The 19,240-nt window shown below is 35.0% G+C and overlaps 2 protein-coding genes across 4 annotated transcripts; one reads left to right on the forward strand and one right to left on the reverse strand.

Annotated features, from left to right (window-relative positions):
- The first annotated feature begins 6,140 nt into the window (after positions 1 to 6,140).
- LOC107886195 (ras-related protein RABE1c) lies at positions 6,141 to 9,706 on the forward strand. Its single transcript, XM_016810065.2, has 9 exons — positions 6,141 to 6,312; positions 6,426 to 6,574; positions 7,795 to 7,867; positions 8,233 to 8,333; positions 8,411 to 8,476; positions 8,765 to 8,862; positions 9,025 to 9,087; positions 9,188 to 9,280; positions 9,387 to 9,706. Exons 2-9 carry the CDS (start codon positions 6,502 to 6,504, stop codon positions 9,462 to 9,464), a joined length of 645 nt encoding a protein of 214 aa, XP_016665554.1. The 5' UTR covers positions 6,141 to 6,312; positions 6,426 to 6,501; the 3' UTR covers positions 9,465 to 9,706.
- Positions 9,707 to 14,007: 4,301 nt separating this feature from the next.
- On the reverse strand, positions 14,008 to 19,000 carry LOC121202940 (uncharacterized protein DDB_G0283357). 3 transcript variants are annotated; one of them, XM_041084450.1, is made up of 6 exons: positions 18,843 to 19,000; positions 18,511 to 18,617; positions 14,797 to 16,185; positions 14,654 to 14,722; positions 14,370 to 14,568; positions 14,008 to 14,275 (listed from the first exon to the last, which is right to left on the reverse strand). In XM_041084450.1, exons 2-6 carry the CDS (start codon positions 18,511 to 18,513, stop codon positions 14,205 to 14,207), a joined length of 1,731 nt encoding a protein of 576 aa, XP_040940384.1. In that variant the 5' UTR covers positions 18,514 to 18,617; positions 18,843 to 19,000; the 3' UTR covers positions 14,008 to 14,204. The 3 variants fall into 3 exon arrangements, with proteins under 3 accessions (XP_040940384.1, XP_040940385.1, XP_040940383.1); XM_041084451.1 differs by having other exon boundaries at positions 15,001 to 16,194; XM_041084449.1 differs by having other exon boundaries at positions 14,797 to 16,194.
- Positions 19,001 to 19,240: the final 240 nt, after the last annotated feature.

The following is a 19,240-nucleotide window of genomic DNA, read 5'->3' on the forward strand; positions in this document are numbered from 1 at the left end:
TTCATCTCGAACTCTTGATTCAACTGAGCCTTCAGCTTATCTATCTCATTTTGGCTCTTCGAAGCGATTAACATATCATCAACATACAAGAGTAGATAAATGAAAGATCCGTCATGCAGCTTCTGCAAATATACACAATTGTCATATTTGCTTCTTGTGTACTTCTGCCTTCTCATAAAGCTATCAAATCGCTTGTACCACTGCCTCGGGGATTGCTTCAATCCATATAGCGATTTGTTCAGCTTACAAACCCAATTTCTACCACCAGCATCTGTGTATCCTTCGGGCTGAGTCATATAGATCTCCTCTTCTAACTCACCATGCAAGAAAGCCGTCTTAACATCAAGTTGAGCTAGCTCCAAATTCAACTGTGCTACCAAGGCCAACAAAATTCTAATGGAGGAATGCTTCACAACAGGGGAAAATACATCATTGTAGTCAATTCCCTCCTTCTGAGCGTAGCCTTTAGCTACCAATCTTGCCTTGTAGCGAATATCCTTCTTGCTAGGAGATCCATCTTTCTTTGCGAATACCCACTTGCATCCGATTGCCCTTTTATCTTTCGGTAATTGCGCCAACTCCCAAGTATTGTTCTTCCGGAGAGACTGCATTTCTTCATCCAAGGCGCTTTTCCATTTATCACTTTCTAAGCTTTGCATTGCTTCTTGATAAGTGATAGGAATATCATCAACAACGGGAAGGGCGTAGGCCACCATATTAGTAAATCGAGCAGGTTTACGAATTTCTCTCCGTGGCCTTGCAACTGCAACTGGTTCTGGTGTACTTAGTGGTTCTTGGGTCAGAACCTCTTCAACCTCTAATTCCTCCATTGTGGCTGGAGAATTAGACTTATTAACTGGGCAAATCCCCATCTGCTCAAACTCCACCTGTTTTGGAGTACACTCCACCTGCTGTGGAGTATTGCTCGTCTGAATATTTTTATCTGCTACCTTTTTCAATGTGGCAGATTCATCAAAGATAACATCTCTGCTACAGATCATTTTCTTTGTGCTTAAGTACCAAAGACGAAATCCCTTCACTCCAAAAGTGATTCCCATAAAGAGAGCTTTCTTTGCCCTCGGATCTAACTTTGACTCATTCACATGGTAATATGCAGTGGATCCAAACACATGTAAGGAATCATAATCTGTAGCCGGTTTTCCAGACCATACCTCCATAGGAGTTTTTCTTTCTAATGCAGATGATGGCAAACGATTAACAAGATGGCCAGCGTATGTCACAGCCTCAGCCCAAAATTGCTTGCCCAACCCAGCATTGGACAACATACATCGAACTTTCTCCAGCAATGTTCGATTCATACGCTCTGCCAATCCATTCTGCTGTGGTGTATCCCTAACTGTGAAGTGTCGAACAATACCATACTCTTGGCACACATCGAAGAACGGATCACTTTTATATTCCCCTCCATTGTCCGTCCTAAGCCGCTTGATTTTCTTGCCAGTCTGGTTTTCGATCATAGTTTTCCATTTAAGAAAAACTCCAAGCACTTCATCTTTAGTTTTCATGGTATACACCCAAACTCTTCTGGAAAAGTCATCAACAAAAGTAACAAAGTAGTGTTTTCCTCCCAACGAAGGTGTTTTGGAAGGCCCCCACACATCTGAGTGAATATATTCCAAAATACCTTTTGTATTATGGATAGCAGTGCCGAATTTCACTCTCTTTTGCTTTCCCAGAACACAGTGCTCACAAAATTTTAATTTGCAAGCCTTTGCACCTTTCAACAATCCTTGCTTTGCCAGAATTTGTAAGGATTTTTCGCTGGCATGTCCCAACTTCATATGCCACAACTGCATTGAGTCCAAGTCTTTGTTACCGGAAGCTGCAGCGACTGCTCCAATAACTGTACTACCTTGGTAGTAATACAAGTTATTTTTCCTGATGCCCTTCAATATCACAAGTGCGCCAGATGTCACTTTCAAAATCCCATCTCTCATAGTAACAACTGAACCATTGGATTCCAAGGCTCCCAATGAGATGAGATTTTTCTTCAAACTGGGCACGTACCGAACATCAGTCAGAACTCTGGTTGATCCATCTTGATTCTTTAATTGGATTGAACCTATCCCAACAGTTTTACAGGCATTGTCATTGCCCATATAAACAACTCCTCCATTTAGTTCTACTAAATCAGAGAACCACTCCCGGTTAGGGGACATATGATAGGTACAACCCGAATCCAATATCCACTCATCTGAATGGAACGACGATGATGATGCAACCAGTGATAGTTCAGAGTCACTAGTATCATGCTTAGCAACACAAGCATCTACAGCAGCTTTTCCCTTATTCTTCAGCTTTGGACAATTTTTCTTCCAGTGGCCTTTCTCATGACAAAAAGCACATTCATCTTTCCCGAGTCTGGACTTTGACTTTGATCTCCCCTTTTGAGTTTTCTTCCGAGTGTATGAACGACCTCGGACTACTAAAGCTTCTGTATCTCTGATTGAGTTTTTCTGTTTGTCCTTCTTTCTCTGTTCATAACTGTATAAGGCCGCACAGACTTCGCTCAGAGATATATCACTCCTGCCATGAAGTAGAGTAGTTTCTAGGAACTCAAACTCCTCAGGAAGTGACCCCAATAGCATCAAAGCCAAATCTTCATCTTTGAATGTCTCATCCATATTCAGCAAATCAGTGACTAACTGATTAAATTTGGTGATGTGATCATTCATTGTGGTACTTGGGACGTATGTGAAGTGAAACAGTCTTTTCTTCAAGTGGAGCTTATTTTGACTGTTTTTCTTCAAAAATTTTTCTTCAAGTGCCACCCACAACTTATTTGCAGAAGTCTCCTTTGAAAAAGCATACCTCTGCTCTCGAGAAAGGCATGATCGAATTGTGCCACATGCCAACCGATTGATCGCCTTCCAATCTTTCTCCTGTACATCATCTGGTTTCTCTTCATCAATGGCAATGTCTAGACCCTGCTGAAAAAGGGCATCTAGAACCTCACTTTGCCACATACCAAAATGGCCCGTGCCATCAAAGATCTCCACGGCCAATCTTGCATTTGCAATTGTCGTTCTTGTCCACATGGACGATGTTGAAGCTCCTACACCGACCGTTTTCTCCATAATCTTTCAATATACCTAAGGAAATCTTTTCTGATGTGGAAGATCAGTTTAAACTGCAACCACAGAGCATACTACGATTAACCTTCGGCTCTTGATACCACTTGTTGTTCCAATAGGGTCGGAAGCGTGTAAATTATTGTACTAAAAAATCACACAAAGTTCAATTCCCAGGGAAGAGAGGTGGATCACATGGATCTCTTAAATACCAAGTCTTTCCTTAGACAGAATATCCCTTCTATAGTAATTTAATAGCACAATTAAATACTACTATTATACCCTCAAATATTGAAAGAAAAATAGGACAAGAAAGAACACAAGAGATTTAACGAGGTTCGGTAAATTATACCTACGTCCTCGGGCACTAACACCAGATGATAACTTTACTATCTCCAAAATATTACAAACAAATAGAATTCCTTAAGAATTCTCAAATGGGAGAAGAGAGAAAACTAAGAGAGAAAGATTGGTTGGGATGGTTGAAATGAGAAATGGTTAGGCCTATTTATAGTTGAGGTTCAGGGACTAACTTGCAAATGGCCTAAAAAATTAGGGACCAAAATTGCAATTATACCATTCAACTTTAAACTCAACTTGCCAACCACTTTTTACTTTCTTCTTTCGGTGCCAATTGCACCTCCCACCATTTTTGACTTTTCAACAGTGGTAAGCTAAAATAGTGGAGGTAGGCATTCGAGGTTGAAGCACTATAAATTGTTTAGTGTATATTGAAGATAATAATCAACATCAATGATAGTTCTCTATTGACGGTTTCCTAAAATGCGAGTAGAAATTGATGATTTAACTAAAAAAAACCGACTTTGCATAACTCCTTTTCTAAGTTTCATATAAGGCATAAAAAATTGAATGAGATGCTTGAGACACAAAATGCTTTCTTTTACAAAGATGGTTTGAGCTATAAGAATTTTCAAAAAGAAAGTTAATTTAAAAACTTCTTTGTTAAACTATTAGCTTAATTTATGATGCTTCGTTATCTTATATCCATTGTTACCAGAAGGGTCATGATAAGTAAATTTATCTTTGGAAGTCATTTATAGAGGGAAACTTAGCAAAAGTGTACGAATTTTTATAGGAATAAACAAAACTCAAAATGAGAAAATCCTAATAAAAAAAGTTGTTGGAATCGATGTCAAAGGATCCAAGAAAATTTGGGTACAAAAAAATAATCCAAAGTTTGATCTTGTGTTTGTAGGAGAGGGAGCATTGCTACAAGGTCAACACTTTAAAGAAGATATCATGATGCTTTGATAGTGGATGACCAATACACATAACTGAAGACAAAATTCATTCCATGGATCAATGTCAAAAGATGAATGAGAAGTTATATTTGGTGACAAGTTCAAATGACAAACCAAGGGTATCGGTTCCTTTAGTATATATTATTCAACACTTATTAAAAGTGTACTTTACATCATAGGTCTTAAGCATAATCTTCATAGTATTAGTCAACTTTATGACAAATGTTGTAAGTACATATTGGTTCAGGTCAAATTTGGGCGAAGTTTGGATTGAGTTTAGTATTATTGTTATGTTGTGGTCTTATATGAATTTAATATTTGATTTTTTATTTTTTTATGTTTATATGAATTTGAACATTTTAGGAAAAAAAATTATTATTTTTAAATTTTTATATATTTTTATTTTTCAAAAATTATTTTTAAAATTTTTAACTCAAAATGTTCTTCAATGCTTTTCATTTTCTAACAAAAATGACCTCTGTTATTTGACTTCCGACAGAAGTTAAAGGTGGGGGAGATTGAAAAAAGCTAGGAGACAAGCCATAATAATGATAAATAAATAAAAATAAATGCAAATTTTAAAAAAATTAATCGAACCAAAATAAAATTAACCAAATTAACTGAAATTTATATGTTTTTATTTTTTAGTTAAAACAAGTATAAAACATATAAAAAATGCTAATTTTCATTTGATCGAATTATCTGAATTAAAACTACATATAATTTATATTATTAATTATTAAGTTCAATTGTTTACCCGATTTCGAACCGAATTAATCTATAACCGAATTTTCAAAAAATTATTAACCGACCTCCAACCGAATTAGATTGATTCGATTAGTTAATTCGGTTTTAACCAAAATTTAAACACTTATAAAATTTTAAAGTATATTTATATTAATTTTAATTTAAAATTTAAAGTTTATATATTTTTTAATTTATTCAAAATTTACATATAAATAACTTTTTAAGGTTTCTATTTTAGTATTTTCTATTACTATATACTTTTTGTATTTGTGTTACAAGTTACATAACATACAAATATAATAAAATACATTACAAAATTAAAAAATAAACCGGGTTGGATATAATTCAAGCTTTGTCCAAACTTAACCCGATCTATTTATTTTATCTGAACTTATTTTTTAAGTCTAATATTTTACGAACAATTGTTCAAGCCCAAGCTAAGTTGCCTCTTGACCCCTACCCAACTTTTGGGACAATTCCTCGAGCCCAAGCTCAATTGCCTCTTGCTAAATCCAAGTTTGCTGCTCCAACCATTAGCGGCCTTCAAAGAGAAACAGAGAAGAGAGCAAAAGTGACAGATATTATGAGAATAGAGACGTTGAAACATAAGCCATCATTTTTTTTTTTGAGTTCTACTACTTTTTAAAATTTTATTAAAAATTTCATATTCTTTTAGAAATTTTCATTTTTAGAATGTTATGTTTTTATATTTTTTAATTAATTTAACCTAAAATGTCATGTCATCGGTGACGTATTATGACACGTCAACGAATTCATCAACTGAAGTGATATGTTACGTTGAACAAAAATATTGACCACTAGTTGACAAATAGTTTCATCGATTTTATCCTTATTTGAAATTTTCAAAATTTAAAGAGACATTGTTTGATAAACTAAAAATAAATATTGAAATATTGAATTTAAATATAAAATGTGTTTGATATAATACTTAAAATACAGAATATAATTAAACTGTTTGATAAATGTAATTTTTAAAAATTTTAAAATATATATATATAGCTTAAAAAAAATAGCATGTGGCCGAGTTCATATAAACAAGGTCTTTGAGCCAATCACATTGCAGAAACTAAATCAAAAAGTGAAGAACAAGAAAAAAGGAAAATCCAAAAACAGAAAAAATGAAAAAGGGCAAATTCCCAAATTAGTTGGACTCTCTCTGTCTCATTTGCTTGCTACCCTCTGCATCTTAGGTTCTCTGTCTCATCTCCTTTCCTCAACTTTAATCTCATTTTATTTTTTAAAAAATTATTTTCTTTGATTTTAATTTGGAATGATTTGTTTTTTTTTGGTTTTATAAATGCAGATAAGTAAGAGAAAAGATCAGATTTTTCTATTTTAAATTGGGATTTTTTTTGTGTGTGTGGTTTTTGAGAGGATCCATGGCTGCACCACCGGCAAGAGCTCGGGCTGATTATGATTACCTTATTAAGCTTCTTTTGATTGGTGATAGTGGTAAGCTCTTTTAAAACATTTATTGGGTTAAGCAATAATATTGATTTTTTATACCATTGAAAAATGGAACATGGGTATTGAAAAAGCTTTGATCTTCTTTTATTTTTTATGGTTTTAATTTATTGGTGTTTAGATTTTGTTGTGAAAGAGACTTGGATTCAGTATGGTATTTGGTTTGAGATTTTATGACTCTGATTATTTATATTGGGTTTTCAATTTTGAGCTTTTCATTAGTTTTAAAGAAATGGCTTTTCTTCATTTTTATTCTGGCCATACTAATTGCTAATTTTTCATAAGCATTAGATATGTTGGGAAATTCAGATTGGAATCATGATGGATGGAACTTTATTTCATTGTAACATAGGAAGTGGCAGATATTTACTGGATTAGCTAAGGTTATATATATATATATAACATATTGGGATATGACCTATGAATAGTGTGAATGTGAAATTTTTTATTATCATGAGGCTGCTTCTAGGATTCTATAGTAAATGTTTATTAGTTAGCAAGTGTCCTATACCTGCTGAAAGGGGAATGACCAATTCGGAACTTTTGGTGGGGTAAAAGTTAGGAACATGCTTTTGTTGATTTTCTTAATTGTAAAGTTCTTTTATATGTATTCTTGATGCTGAGACTTGCATATGGATCATTTGTTGTGCCGTCCCATAGAAAAGTTGATGATAGGAAGCTTTGAAACACTAACTAAACCCGATGTAACATAGGAAACAGAATTGCTTTTGTTACATTTGACACTTTTTTGTTGATTTGACGTAGAGAGGCATGCCGTATATGGCTGATCATACAAGTTAAAGAGAATGATCATGTAATCTCATTCTTGAGCTAGAAATAAGCTGAGGTGCTGAACTGTGGCCAAGCTAACTCAAAAAGCCTTCAACGCTTTTGTTCATTTATATTTCACTAAATACCTATATGCAAACATGTATTTAACAGCATGGTTGCATGTGGTAGATATTAGGCTTTCTTCTCTCGCAATGAAACTTCTAACTCCAGCCTAACAATTTGGCTTTATTTTAGTGTCGAACAGCAGTTTCCGTTGTCATCTCATTTCTCTATTTTTAATAGCTGGAACTAACGTGGGCTTATGTGGACCATGCAAAATGGTTTTATCGGTTCCGGCATTGTAGGTCAATAACATGCTAAGTTTTCTCAAGCTTTGATTTTTCCCGACAGTGATTTTCTCATTTGAATTTATGCAGGTGTGGGGAAGAGTTGTCTGCTTTTACGTTTTTCTGATGGTTCCTTTACTACTAGTTTCATAACAACTATCGGGTTTGTATCCCTAGAAACTCCTGAAAATTACTTGTAAAAGTCATTTTGCAGTTTCTTTTCATTTGGCTTGAGAAGTGTGAATACTAAGAGGAGCATTTAGAGTGTAGCGTTAGAGGGACTTAATAATGTGACTAACCGTGGAGAACTGAGGATGATTTGCACCATTTGGTTACTTGCAAAAAAAATTGCAACATTCTGGGGATGGAATAGAATTTACTATACTGCAATCCTAGCTTTCATTCCTCCATTTACTTCTCTACATTATATCGGTTGAGGCATCTATTCTGCTCATACTCTAAGATTCAGAAGTTTTGATAACTTTGTATAACGTTTTCTCTTATTGACCGTTCCATTTTCCTTGGCAGCATTGATTTTAAGATAAGAACCATTGAGCTTGATGGTAAGCGGGTCAAATTGCAAATCTGGGATACAGCTGGTCAAGAGCGATTTCGAACTATTACAACAGGTTTGAATAGGCTTCTGCTGGTTGGATTTATATTTTATTTTCAAATTATTATGACAGAATCGTTCATACTTCTGCAGCTTACTACCGTGGAGCCATGGGGATTTTGCTGGTTTATGATGTTACTGATGAGTCATCTTTCAACAGTAATTTCCAACTTCATTAATTCTGTATTTGGCATATAGGTGAAATTGTCAAATTAGACAGATTCATAAGCCATTGTTGTTGAATGGTTTCTGTCATTTGCATGCTCGTCTCCTTCATTGGGTTAGGCATGAAAGTAATAGTGGATCCTCCTCATCGCATAGTTGATTCTCGTCATTGCTGCTTTTGTTGGGATGGTTTAGGATTTCTATCTGTCGGAATGGAGTTTCTTTACATTGTCTCCTACATCTCTTGCGAGTCTTATAGAACCAGCTTCTATTCTTTTACAGATATTCGGAATTGGATTCGCAATATTGAACAACATGCTTCAGACAATGTCAACAAGATACTGGTTGGAAACAAGGCTGACATGGATGAGAGCAAAAGGGTAAGACTTTTCCTTACAAGTTTTTACGGAAGATCTTGTTTGTATTGGTGGTTAGATTGTTGGTTCATTAGGTCTCCTTATTCCTCGTACATATATATATACATACATATGAGCCAGACACATTTCTTGAGTACTAGTCGGAATTAATCTCTTCTTTCCCAGGCTGTGCCGACCTCCAAGGGTCAAGCCCTCGCTGATGAGTATGGTATCAAGTTCTTCGAAACTGTAAGTTGCATGGTTGCTGCTGACTTGACCTTTTCTTTTGTAATGCTACTGACCATTTTTTTTTTTTTTTGGCTACTACAAAAACAATGGAAATCTGCAGAGTGCAAAGACGAATTTGAATGTGGAGGAGGTTTTCTTTTCAATAGCCACCGACATTAAGCAAAGGCTTACAGAGTCTGATAACAAGGCTGAGGTATTCTCTCTTCTTTGGAATTTTTATTTTTCTTTATTCACCTTGATTAACCCTTCAACCACTACGTGGTCTCAAAATGACGGATGCCTTGTTTTTACGGTTACAGCCTACTGGACTCAAAATTAATAAGCAAGACTCAGCAGCAGCTAGTCAAGCTGCTCAAAAGTCGGGTTGCTGTGGATAAAGCGAACAAAAAAAGGCCTGCAGATTCGAAATGGAAGGTTCGGCTTCACAGTCACTCTAAATGTAAAACTAATCATAACGACATTATGGGGGTTTGATGTATTTATCTCTTATTTTCTTTCCAACTACCAGGCTTAGCTTGTGAAAGGCAGTTCCTTCTTTCTTTCTTTTTTTTCAGTTAATTTGTGGAATTTTATAAGCATATCTTTGATCTTATTGAACTCAAGTGACCCATGTTATGTACTTGTCTTGCTATAGATAGATAATCTGAATTCAAGTTTCGGTATAAAGGAGGTCTTAACCTAGGTATAGGGGAAAGGATTCTGATTGCCGGGATTCAATCCCCGAACTTGCTGAATAACACCTCTTAAGGGTAACTGTATGAATCTGAGTTAAGCTCAGGAGATCTTGGTTCACTTATGTTTATGTCTGTTTTTTTGGAGATGTTATTATCCTCCATGTTTGTAAGATTCTGAGCCATGAGCTTGGCCTGAAGGGTTGGTGCCCTTTGGATTTTCATGTTCAGGTCTTACAGCCTCTGGATATCTTTTCTAAAGATTCATCCTATGCTTTGCTGGTTGTTTGAACTAGATTAGAAATCGGGCGGGGTATTAATCCAGAGAGAGAGAGAGTCATCAGTCTAGTTGACCAGGAACTGGTATGAACTAAAATATTTGGGTTTTTCTTAGTTTTTATATGAATATATTAATTTTTATCCATGTGGATGCAACATTTCGCATTCAAATCGGCTAAAATTTTCAAGTGGCATGTTCTTATAGGTGTCACAAGTCAAGTCATTTTTCTAAAACCGCTAACATTATTGAATTGAACCAGATAAAAAAAAGTTTAGATACCGAAATGTTATATATATATACACACACGGTCAAACCATGCTTTAAGCCTTTTCTTTTCTAAGGCTATATTTGATAAATTGAAAATTAAATGTTGAAAAAATAAATACTGAAAAATTAAGGTTTAAATTTAAGTTATAAAATATGTTTGATATTTTATTTAAAATTAAATATTGAATATAATTAAATTGTTTGATAAAAGATAATATAATCTCAAATGAAATGAAATGAAATAAAATAAAATAATTATTAAATTTATTCTTTATTAAGTTATAAGTAGGTCTTTATTTACTTATCATTTTTTTCTTTTTTTAAATAATTATTTTTTAAATATTTTATTACATTTTTATAGGACATTTGTCAATCTACTGATTTCACTTGTAGAGTTTAAAAATGTAATAATTTATTTTTAAATTACATATAAAATGATTGGTCGACAATTTTTTACTTTCAAATTGATTTTTAGGATATGGATACGTTGAAATAAAGAAATTAAAATTATTTTCAGAATAACATTTTTAAAATTAATTTTTTTTTCATTTTAAAATGATGTATAAAATGTGATTCCTCGTATTCACTTATATATTGGGTGGGATTTGTAACGACTGCATTTCCCTTGAGATCAGACGGTGCTCTGTTCTCTCTTTTCAGCGAACTCTGTATCTCCAACTCTCCCCTTTCTCCTTTCATCTAATCTCTTCTGTTTTCATCATGAATCGTAATGGACAACAGCGTGGCGAACCGGCTAGACGCGGTCGCGGGGGAGGCCAACCTCCACGTCGTCGTGGCCCTCGGGTCGAGCATCAACAACAACAACGACCGGCCGGTGATCCCAGACCTCGCGCCCCCACCGGACCTCCTCGTCCTGCCTTTCTCCAAACCGGAAACACACCTGAACGTAACGATCCACACTGGACGACTGGTGTTGCCGGGGCGGAACTGGTGCCTGATCATGACGTACAATACGTCTATTCTAGTTTTGAGGCTCTACCCCACGTTACCTCAGTGTTGTCTGGCGCTTATTCCGCCTCAGCACCTGCTTTTGCACGGTGTGTACCTGAAAGCGCTTTTGCGTATTATGCTGCCGTTTGCTGCTGGTTTCGTGTAGTGCACCTCCAGAAGGGCAATTCTCTCTTTCTTTCACGTGACGAAGAGAGGTTTGTTGAGCAAGTCTCTGCGTTACAGCTCCGTCTTCCGTTGCTCCTAGCCCACTATCTATCGGGAGTGGGCAACACTCGGGTGCCTTCCGGTCGAGACATCCGATTCAGACTCCCAAACCGTCCTCCTCTTGTGCGTACTCAAAACACTCCAGGATGGTTTGGTCGAGTGTCTCCCGAGACCCAGGGATGGTATTCTTCCTATCCTTGTTTAGCTTTATACGCTTCTAAAGTCCTGGCTGACCTTGATCCTGGTGAGTATGCGCGTCATTGGGATTTCCCTCAGGAAATCGTACCTGAAGCTCCCGGGGGGGAAGGCCCCTCTCTTTCTCTTCTGGGGTACTCTAACAGATCACGCCTTTCCATCACAGAGGCAGTTCTTGGAAGATTGTAAAGTGTTCGCTGATGAGCCCTTTGAGTCAGCTAATCTTTCCTTTTGCCTCAACTTGAATCTCCTTTACGCTGTGCAGAACGAACTTGATGCAGCTAGAGGGATGAAGACTTCTCCTCTTCCAACTCTTTTGTTAGGGAGCCAGGCACAGTTGGGTCGAGTCTTTTTTGAAGACGAGCTCGCTGCAATAGCGAATAAGGCTGCTGTTTTCAAGTGCGCTTACAAGTTACCAGCTGAAATATCTTTTGCTGCTACAGCCTTTTGTTACCGGGTAGTTCATGACACTGATCAACTGAATGAAATGCTTGTCGATCCACCTTGGGTTGTTTGGAGATTCTGCGTTGGTCAGCGTGAAAACACAAGTTATGAGTACGCAATCCGCGCCAACCAATGGAGAGATTATGAGCCTTCTTTTCTCAATCTTTCAGCCATCACTACTACTTCTTACCTCTTGAAGGCGAGATTACAAGCATTTGAGCGGGCTTTATCAGGTTAATGCTATATTGGTCCTAAGCATAAGGCTAAACTGTTAGACTTGCGGGTCGAACCTTGTCAGATTCAAGGTTAAAAAGCTATGACGAATGTGGAACAAACCTTACATATAACTTTTGAGAGAGTTTTATGGTAATTATAAAAGAATTTTATACTTTTTTTTATGAGTATTTTGAGTTTTGTATTGAAGGTTTTGGGTAATATATATTACATTTAGGTTAATTTTCTTTATATTATAGTCTCATTTGTTTCCTTATTTACTGAAAGGTTTTAATTCTTCTTCACTTTTATTATCTCGTTGTTTATACGGGTCGATCCCCAGCAAATCTATTTTAGAAAATATTTTTATTCTTAAATTATGTATTTGTAAGTATTGATATATTAATTCAAATATTCACTCACATGTGCTGGTTAAGTATTAGTTCATTTGGTATGGACATTGTTATCAATGTAGAAAGATGTGAATTCGAAGTATATTTAAATATAATCAAAATTTATAATAAAATTATTTAAAATATATATATATATATTATGTTAACTTGATATTCATAAATTTACTTGAAAAAACAATTTTGAAAAAGAATTTATATCATCAATTAATTAATTTTAAAATAATATATTTGAAGGGGTTGGCAGACATCTTGTTTTAAAATTCATATCTAACCACATCAAAAAGTTTTTTTTTTCAATTATTGCCTATTTATGTGCGAAATAATTTCAATTTATTATATTTCACCCCTCATAAATAAAAATATAAGTTAGAGAATAAGATGTAAATATAATTCTATATTGATTATGCATCAGATTTTGATTGGATATATAAATCCTTTTCCATATTATCATTGAATTTATGGCTAAAGAAAGAATATTTTTTTTCATTAAAAAAAATGAAATTTTATCAAACATACAAAATTTGATGCTTCGAGGATCAGTCTAATAGAAAACAATATGCATGAAATAATACCACTAAAAACACTTGAGAATTAAAGAGCGGATATAACCAAAACCAATAACTACATTTCAGCGACCAAAATTGTTTCTAAAAGTTAAGAGATAGTTAATATCATAATGATGGATGCGTCATTTTTTTTTTTAAATTGGTGTATTCCAATATCTATTTATTTCGATATATTATTTCGAATTTATCAAAATTTAAAAAAAAATTAATTTACAAAAATTAAATAAATGATGTTAAATAAATTTTAAATATAAAATACTTATACACCAACAATGCAAATTTATCATAATGGTAAAAGGATTAAAATTTTATTTTATAAATTTTTTTAATATTATTCGTGTGGCGCATAATGTTTCAGCATGTGCAACCAAAACTGGAGGGCCTGATTCAGTCATAGGTTAAAAGATCATCCTTACCCTACATACCGATTATAGAATGTCAGAAATGCAGATTGGTCCATCACATACTAGGAGATCTACAACATACAATAGCAAAGATTGCGACAACTCAATAGGCCATGCTAGAATGAGGCAGACCATTCACATACCATGCGGCACAAACGCCACTCCAACTGAGGGCCTTTGCAGCATTTACTTGCCCTAGTTTGGATGAAGTCGACAAGAGACATTGTAAAATGAATGCTTTGCCCAACATGATGGATAATATGCAGAAACTCTAGATTTCAATCATAAACATTTAGGAAAGCTAGATTCTATGATTGATCAAAATATAAAGGTCACATTTAGAAAATTTCAGAAACCCATGATAACTGTTCACATCCATTTACCCAGCTTAATTAAATTCCCAAAACATGTCTATAATTTAGTATAATATGCATACTGCTCTGCCCAAATCTGACTTGCCTCACAAGCTTCGAAAGGCAGTCTTCATCTCAAGATGACACAACAGCATTGTCCTTTCCATAGATACGCTGAAGTTCGCGGGTGGCAGCTTGATATGATGCTGAGAAAAAAAGGAAGAAGGAATTTGAGAGAGAATTTACGAAATGGACCTTTAAGGTAAGCATCGTGACAGTCAACCGAAACAATCATATTACCTTTCCAGATGCGAAAGTTCTTCTGATTGATTTGAGACCCTGTCACATTTTGAATTACATCAAAAAGCCTCTCCTGTGGAGTGTTCTTGAGCTCTTGAACAACAGCATAGATGGTCTTTCCATTCTCAAAGTAAATATGATTGTTGGGGTGTTTGGTCTTGCAATTAGCATGGTGCTCAAACTCATATGCATTCAAAGCCTGCAAAATAAGGCAACGGTACTTGAATTTAACAATCTTGTTGGTATCTACACTGAAAAGCAGTGTCACTATTTGAGTTGCTTACTTTCTTAAAGTTGCAGTCTTTACAGCCACACATATACCCAGTCCCTTGTATGTACCCTTTAAGACTTTTCTGCAAAGGATAAAGTTACGTTGCATAAGTGATATTCCATGGGTGAAAAAGTTCAAGCATAGGAAAAAACTCACCTCCCGCGACCAGGAAACATACTTCACAACAACCCCATCAAGCATACCAGTTGACAACAAACTTTTGACATTGGAAGGGAAATTGTTGGAAGAAACCTTTTTAGCTGTCTTTGATTCTTTCTGCTTTGGGTTGGTATCAGTTCTACTAATATTTTTAGGGGCAGTATTTACATTTGATGCTGGATTTGATTCAATTAACTCTACCTGGCTAGGCACTTCTGAAGCTTGTACTGAACTCTGATTATTCATCAACAAGTCATAGCCACTAATAATATTGCCAGAGGGATTTGTCTCAGGTTCATCATTGAAGCTGCCGAAAGATATGGTATTGCTCTCACCCTTGTTGTAGTTTTGATGCATAGATAGAATACTGGACTCTCCTTTATCTTGTGTAGGAGCCATTGCTGTGATGTTACACCCTGCCTTATGATAGGATGGTTGCATTGGTATATTATCATCTTCCTTATCAAAAGAGGGTACCATTGAAATCAGATTCGCATTTGGTTGGCCATATGCAGAGGAAATGAAATTTCCCTGCCCCTTACCATAGGAAGGGCTCAATGAAGTTAAATTGGCATCTCCCTTGCCATATGACTGACCCATTGAAATAAAATTGCCATCTTCCTTGTCGAAAGGCAGACCTACTGACAAGATACTCTCATTTCCCTTGTTGTAATTGTGGCCCATTGATATGAAGTCACCAGCTCTCTTGTTAAAGGTGTGCCCCATTGCAATAAAATTGCCATCTTCCTTTGTAAATGTGGGGCCCATTGAGATGGTATTTTCATCTCCGCTACCATAAGGAAGGTCCAGCGATATAGCATTGTTACAACTTGTACTGTAAGCAGTAGACATTGAAACCAAGCCATTAACACCTCTACTATATGGCTGTCCCATGGATGCTGGCATGCCATTGGTGGAATCCTTAACTTGGTTAACTTTAACTTTCCTTATTCCTCCAAAATTGAGACACGAGGCATCTTCACCGGTTTGAGATATAGACAAACCCATTGATGAGCTATTAACATATTGATCCTCAAAATCCTTTCTTCCCATATTCATGTTTCCACTATCAATAGAAGAAATGTTCCTATCAACTAGGTTGACAGTTTGCATAGGCTCAGATCCAAATAGGCGGTCACTGAATTGGCCAGAAACTGACTGAAAGGAACCAGTGTGCCAAGGAGAAACATTGATGTCTGCAATTCCTGAAACTGGCCGGTTGTCAACTGATTCTATAGCTTGCTTCTTGTTGCTGAACAAATCTGGTGCAGCAGCATCGGTAAACCAGTCATGACCACGCTTTGGTTCAGATCTTGAAGAATTATCATAATTCATGTCTCCATCAGTTAGACATGCATCATCTCTTGGCATCCAAAAACCTTTTTGCTGGAAAGACTGCCCAAAATCAATAATACAAAGAATAAAGTGTGAAATTCAAAGCAATTTTCACATACAATAACAAAGAGGTTAACTACACATTAATTCTATTGGGAACTTTATTAATATAGAGAAAACTTTAGATTCATATAGTTTCTTCTCGGATCAAGTTTCTCATCAGTGTATTTGGATCAAAAGTATGTCACCCAAACGAGTAGGATAGAATATTACTAATAATAATAATAATAAAAATCTAAAGTAACAAAATATCAAACGTTACAAATAAAACACCTTGCAAGTTAGAAGCTCAATACGTAACCCTGCAACATTCAGTTACTTCTATTTGTTTTTTCCTTTTATCTTAATATGTTATCTAAATATGGAGCAAGCAGATGCAAGGCAAGTACAAGAATAATTTGTATCAGACAAGTAGCACGAACAGAAGGCACTCTGGCTCATTCATGTGAATTATCAACCTTAAAGATTTTTGTTATTTCATGTCTAGAAGCTTAGGCATAACGATGAAGATGAAATAATGACAGAACTAACCAAAAGAATGACATATGTTAATACGATAATGATTGTATTTCTGGATGTTATGAATATATGCACCAGATCATAGAATTGAAATGAGAACCATTTTAAGTTTTGAAAAGCATGGGCAAATGCCCATGAATTAATATCTGTTGTTGAGTTTGTATATTTTTCTGATGATCAATAAAATGATAAGAGAAAAAAGATCATTTCTGTGGGTGGTCAAGGAAAAACTAAAAAGAAATCTTATTTATCAAGGTGTTGTTTTTGTACAATTTCATTAAATTTGTACCAAGTTCCACTTCAATATTTTAAGAATAGTTGAGCAAAAATTTCAGTTGACATAACAAACAAATTAATGGACCTCATCGACTGACCGACCAATCAATCCATCCATCCATCCATCTATCTAGCTATATATTTGATTATGCTAAAGTCTATAATAACGACATTTCTTTTACATAAAAATGCTCAAATGCAATTAAGGGATCTCATTGATCTATTTGATTATGTTAAAGTTTAAATAACGACAAAAATCTTTCTGTTTTAGAAGGATACTACAACTTAAACGGCCAATTGACTCTCGCGCCACCATCCAATGCCTATCAAAAGGGAAACATGCAGAAAAACTAGCAGCTCGTAAATGCAAGTGGTTTCAATCAGCATGTCAATAAGGTGCCAGAAACTAGCGGAAAACTTCAAAAATTGTTTAACCAAATATATATCACCATGTCAATACATTTAAATTACTCAATTCCAACATAATGGACCTGCACATAAGTCACCTTATCTTTGTACATATGGCACATAATATTTAAACTTAACAGTAATATCTGCATCAATGTGCTACATGTGCAGTACAATTAGGTAGATTACAAAACTTGAATTCCTCAAAGCAGCTAAATAACGGAAGCTAAAATCGATCAACATATACGCATCTCTTAGATATTTTATCAGTAACAACAACTTTCCTTAAGACCTTTAAATTCCTTACAGCTCCAAAATAATGGAATCGAACGCTAATCACAATAACCGCGTATCTGAGGCATGTGATCATAATACATTCAAATTTCTTCAAAGTTCCGACATAACGGAACTTGAATTCCTCAAAGCTACTAAATAACGGAAGCTAAAATCAATCATCACATATGCATCTCTTAGATATTTTATCGATAACAACAACGTTCCTTAAGACATTTAAGTTCCTTACAGCTCCAAAATAATGCAATCTAAAACTAATCACCATAACTCACCAGAACCATGTATCCAAGGCATGTGATAATAATACATTCAAATCTCTTCAAAGTTCCAACATAAGGGAACCAAATACAAATCAACATGCTCATATTTAAGGCAAATAATTATCACGATTACTGTTTTATAACATTTAAATTCCTCGAAACTTCAACATATTGCATCCTAACATAAATCAACAAATAAACATATCTAAAGCATAACAACATCCTGATGACATTTATTTATACATTTTAAATTTCTTGCACCAAATCTTTAGCTGTAATAGAAAAGTTACATTCAACTAATAATATTCAACTTAGTGCAGCAAATTAAAAATTCTCCATGTAAGCACTTTAACTCATTTAAACCATAATCAAATCAAACACAAATTAAAATGGATCCAAGAACACCAAACAAAAATGAAATCTTAAAAAAAAAAGCACTCCTAAAAAGGGAAAAAAGGCCAGAAAAAAGAGATTCAAAATCATTAACAAGAAAGAGCCGGAACTTAAGCAAAACAATTGCATGCAATGGAAAAGGCTACAATAAGTGCTAGGATCATACCATTTCTCGCCAATCTCTCAACTCAATTAGCAAGTTAATAACTCTCTTGAAATTAAACTCGTCTTCACTCAATCCAAAAACAAGCTTCTTTCACCTTCCATAAAAACCTTGAAAAGATCAAACAAAAAATAATCAAATCAATCGAGTTTTAATCACAAATTGTACATGCATTAATTGAAAATTCAAATTTTGCATATTCAGAAAAACTAATAAATATTTTTCTTCTTTTCCACTGTAATTTACAGGGAGGAATTTAAACAGGCCTTTCCGAGCAATGGCGAAAACAAAAAACCTAGAAATTAAAAATAAATGAAATATAGCTTATTTAATACCTTTTCCGGAAAGATCGCCGGTTAGAATTCCCGGCGAGAACTTTCCGGAGAAATTCAACCAAAGTTCCTCTGTAAAATAATTTTATTATTTTATTTTTTTTCTTTTTTTCTTTTTCCTAATTCATTTGAAGTGAAGGAAGTAGAGTAGAATTATACACTGAGAAAGCAACTGAAAGATTTCAAACCTTTAAATATTGAGCAGACGAAAGAACCTATAACCTCCACCGCGGCAGCATTTTCAATTATGGACCTTTTTAATCTCGGTCGAACATCTCGAGGTGAAGACTTGTAGTGGGCCCCACATGATAAAAAGGCCTATCTCGACCGTTAAATATGCCTTCCACAAACTGGCTTTGCTTCGTAATGAAACCCGTTCAAGTTTTCTGAAAACGGCTGAT

Source organism: Gossypium hirsutum, chromosome A13 (assembly GCF_007990345.1).
Source record: "Gossypium hirsutum isolate 1008001.06 chromosome A13, Gossypium_hirsutum_v2.1, whole genome shotgun sequence".
NCBI classification, from domain to species: Eukaryota; Viridiplantae; Streptophyta; class Magnoliopsida; order Malvales; family Malvaceae; genus Gossypium; species Gossypium hirsutum.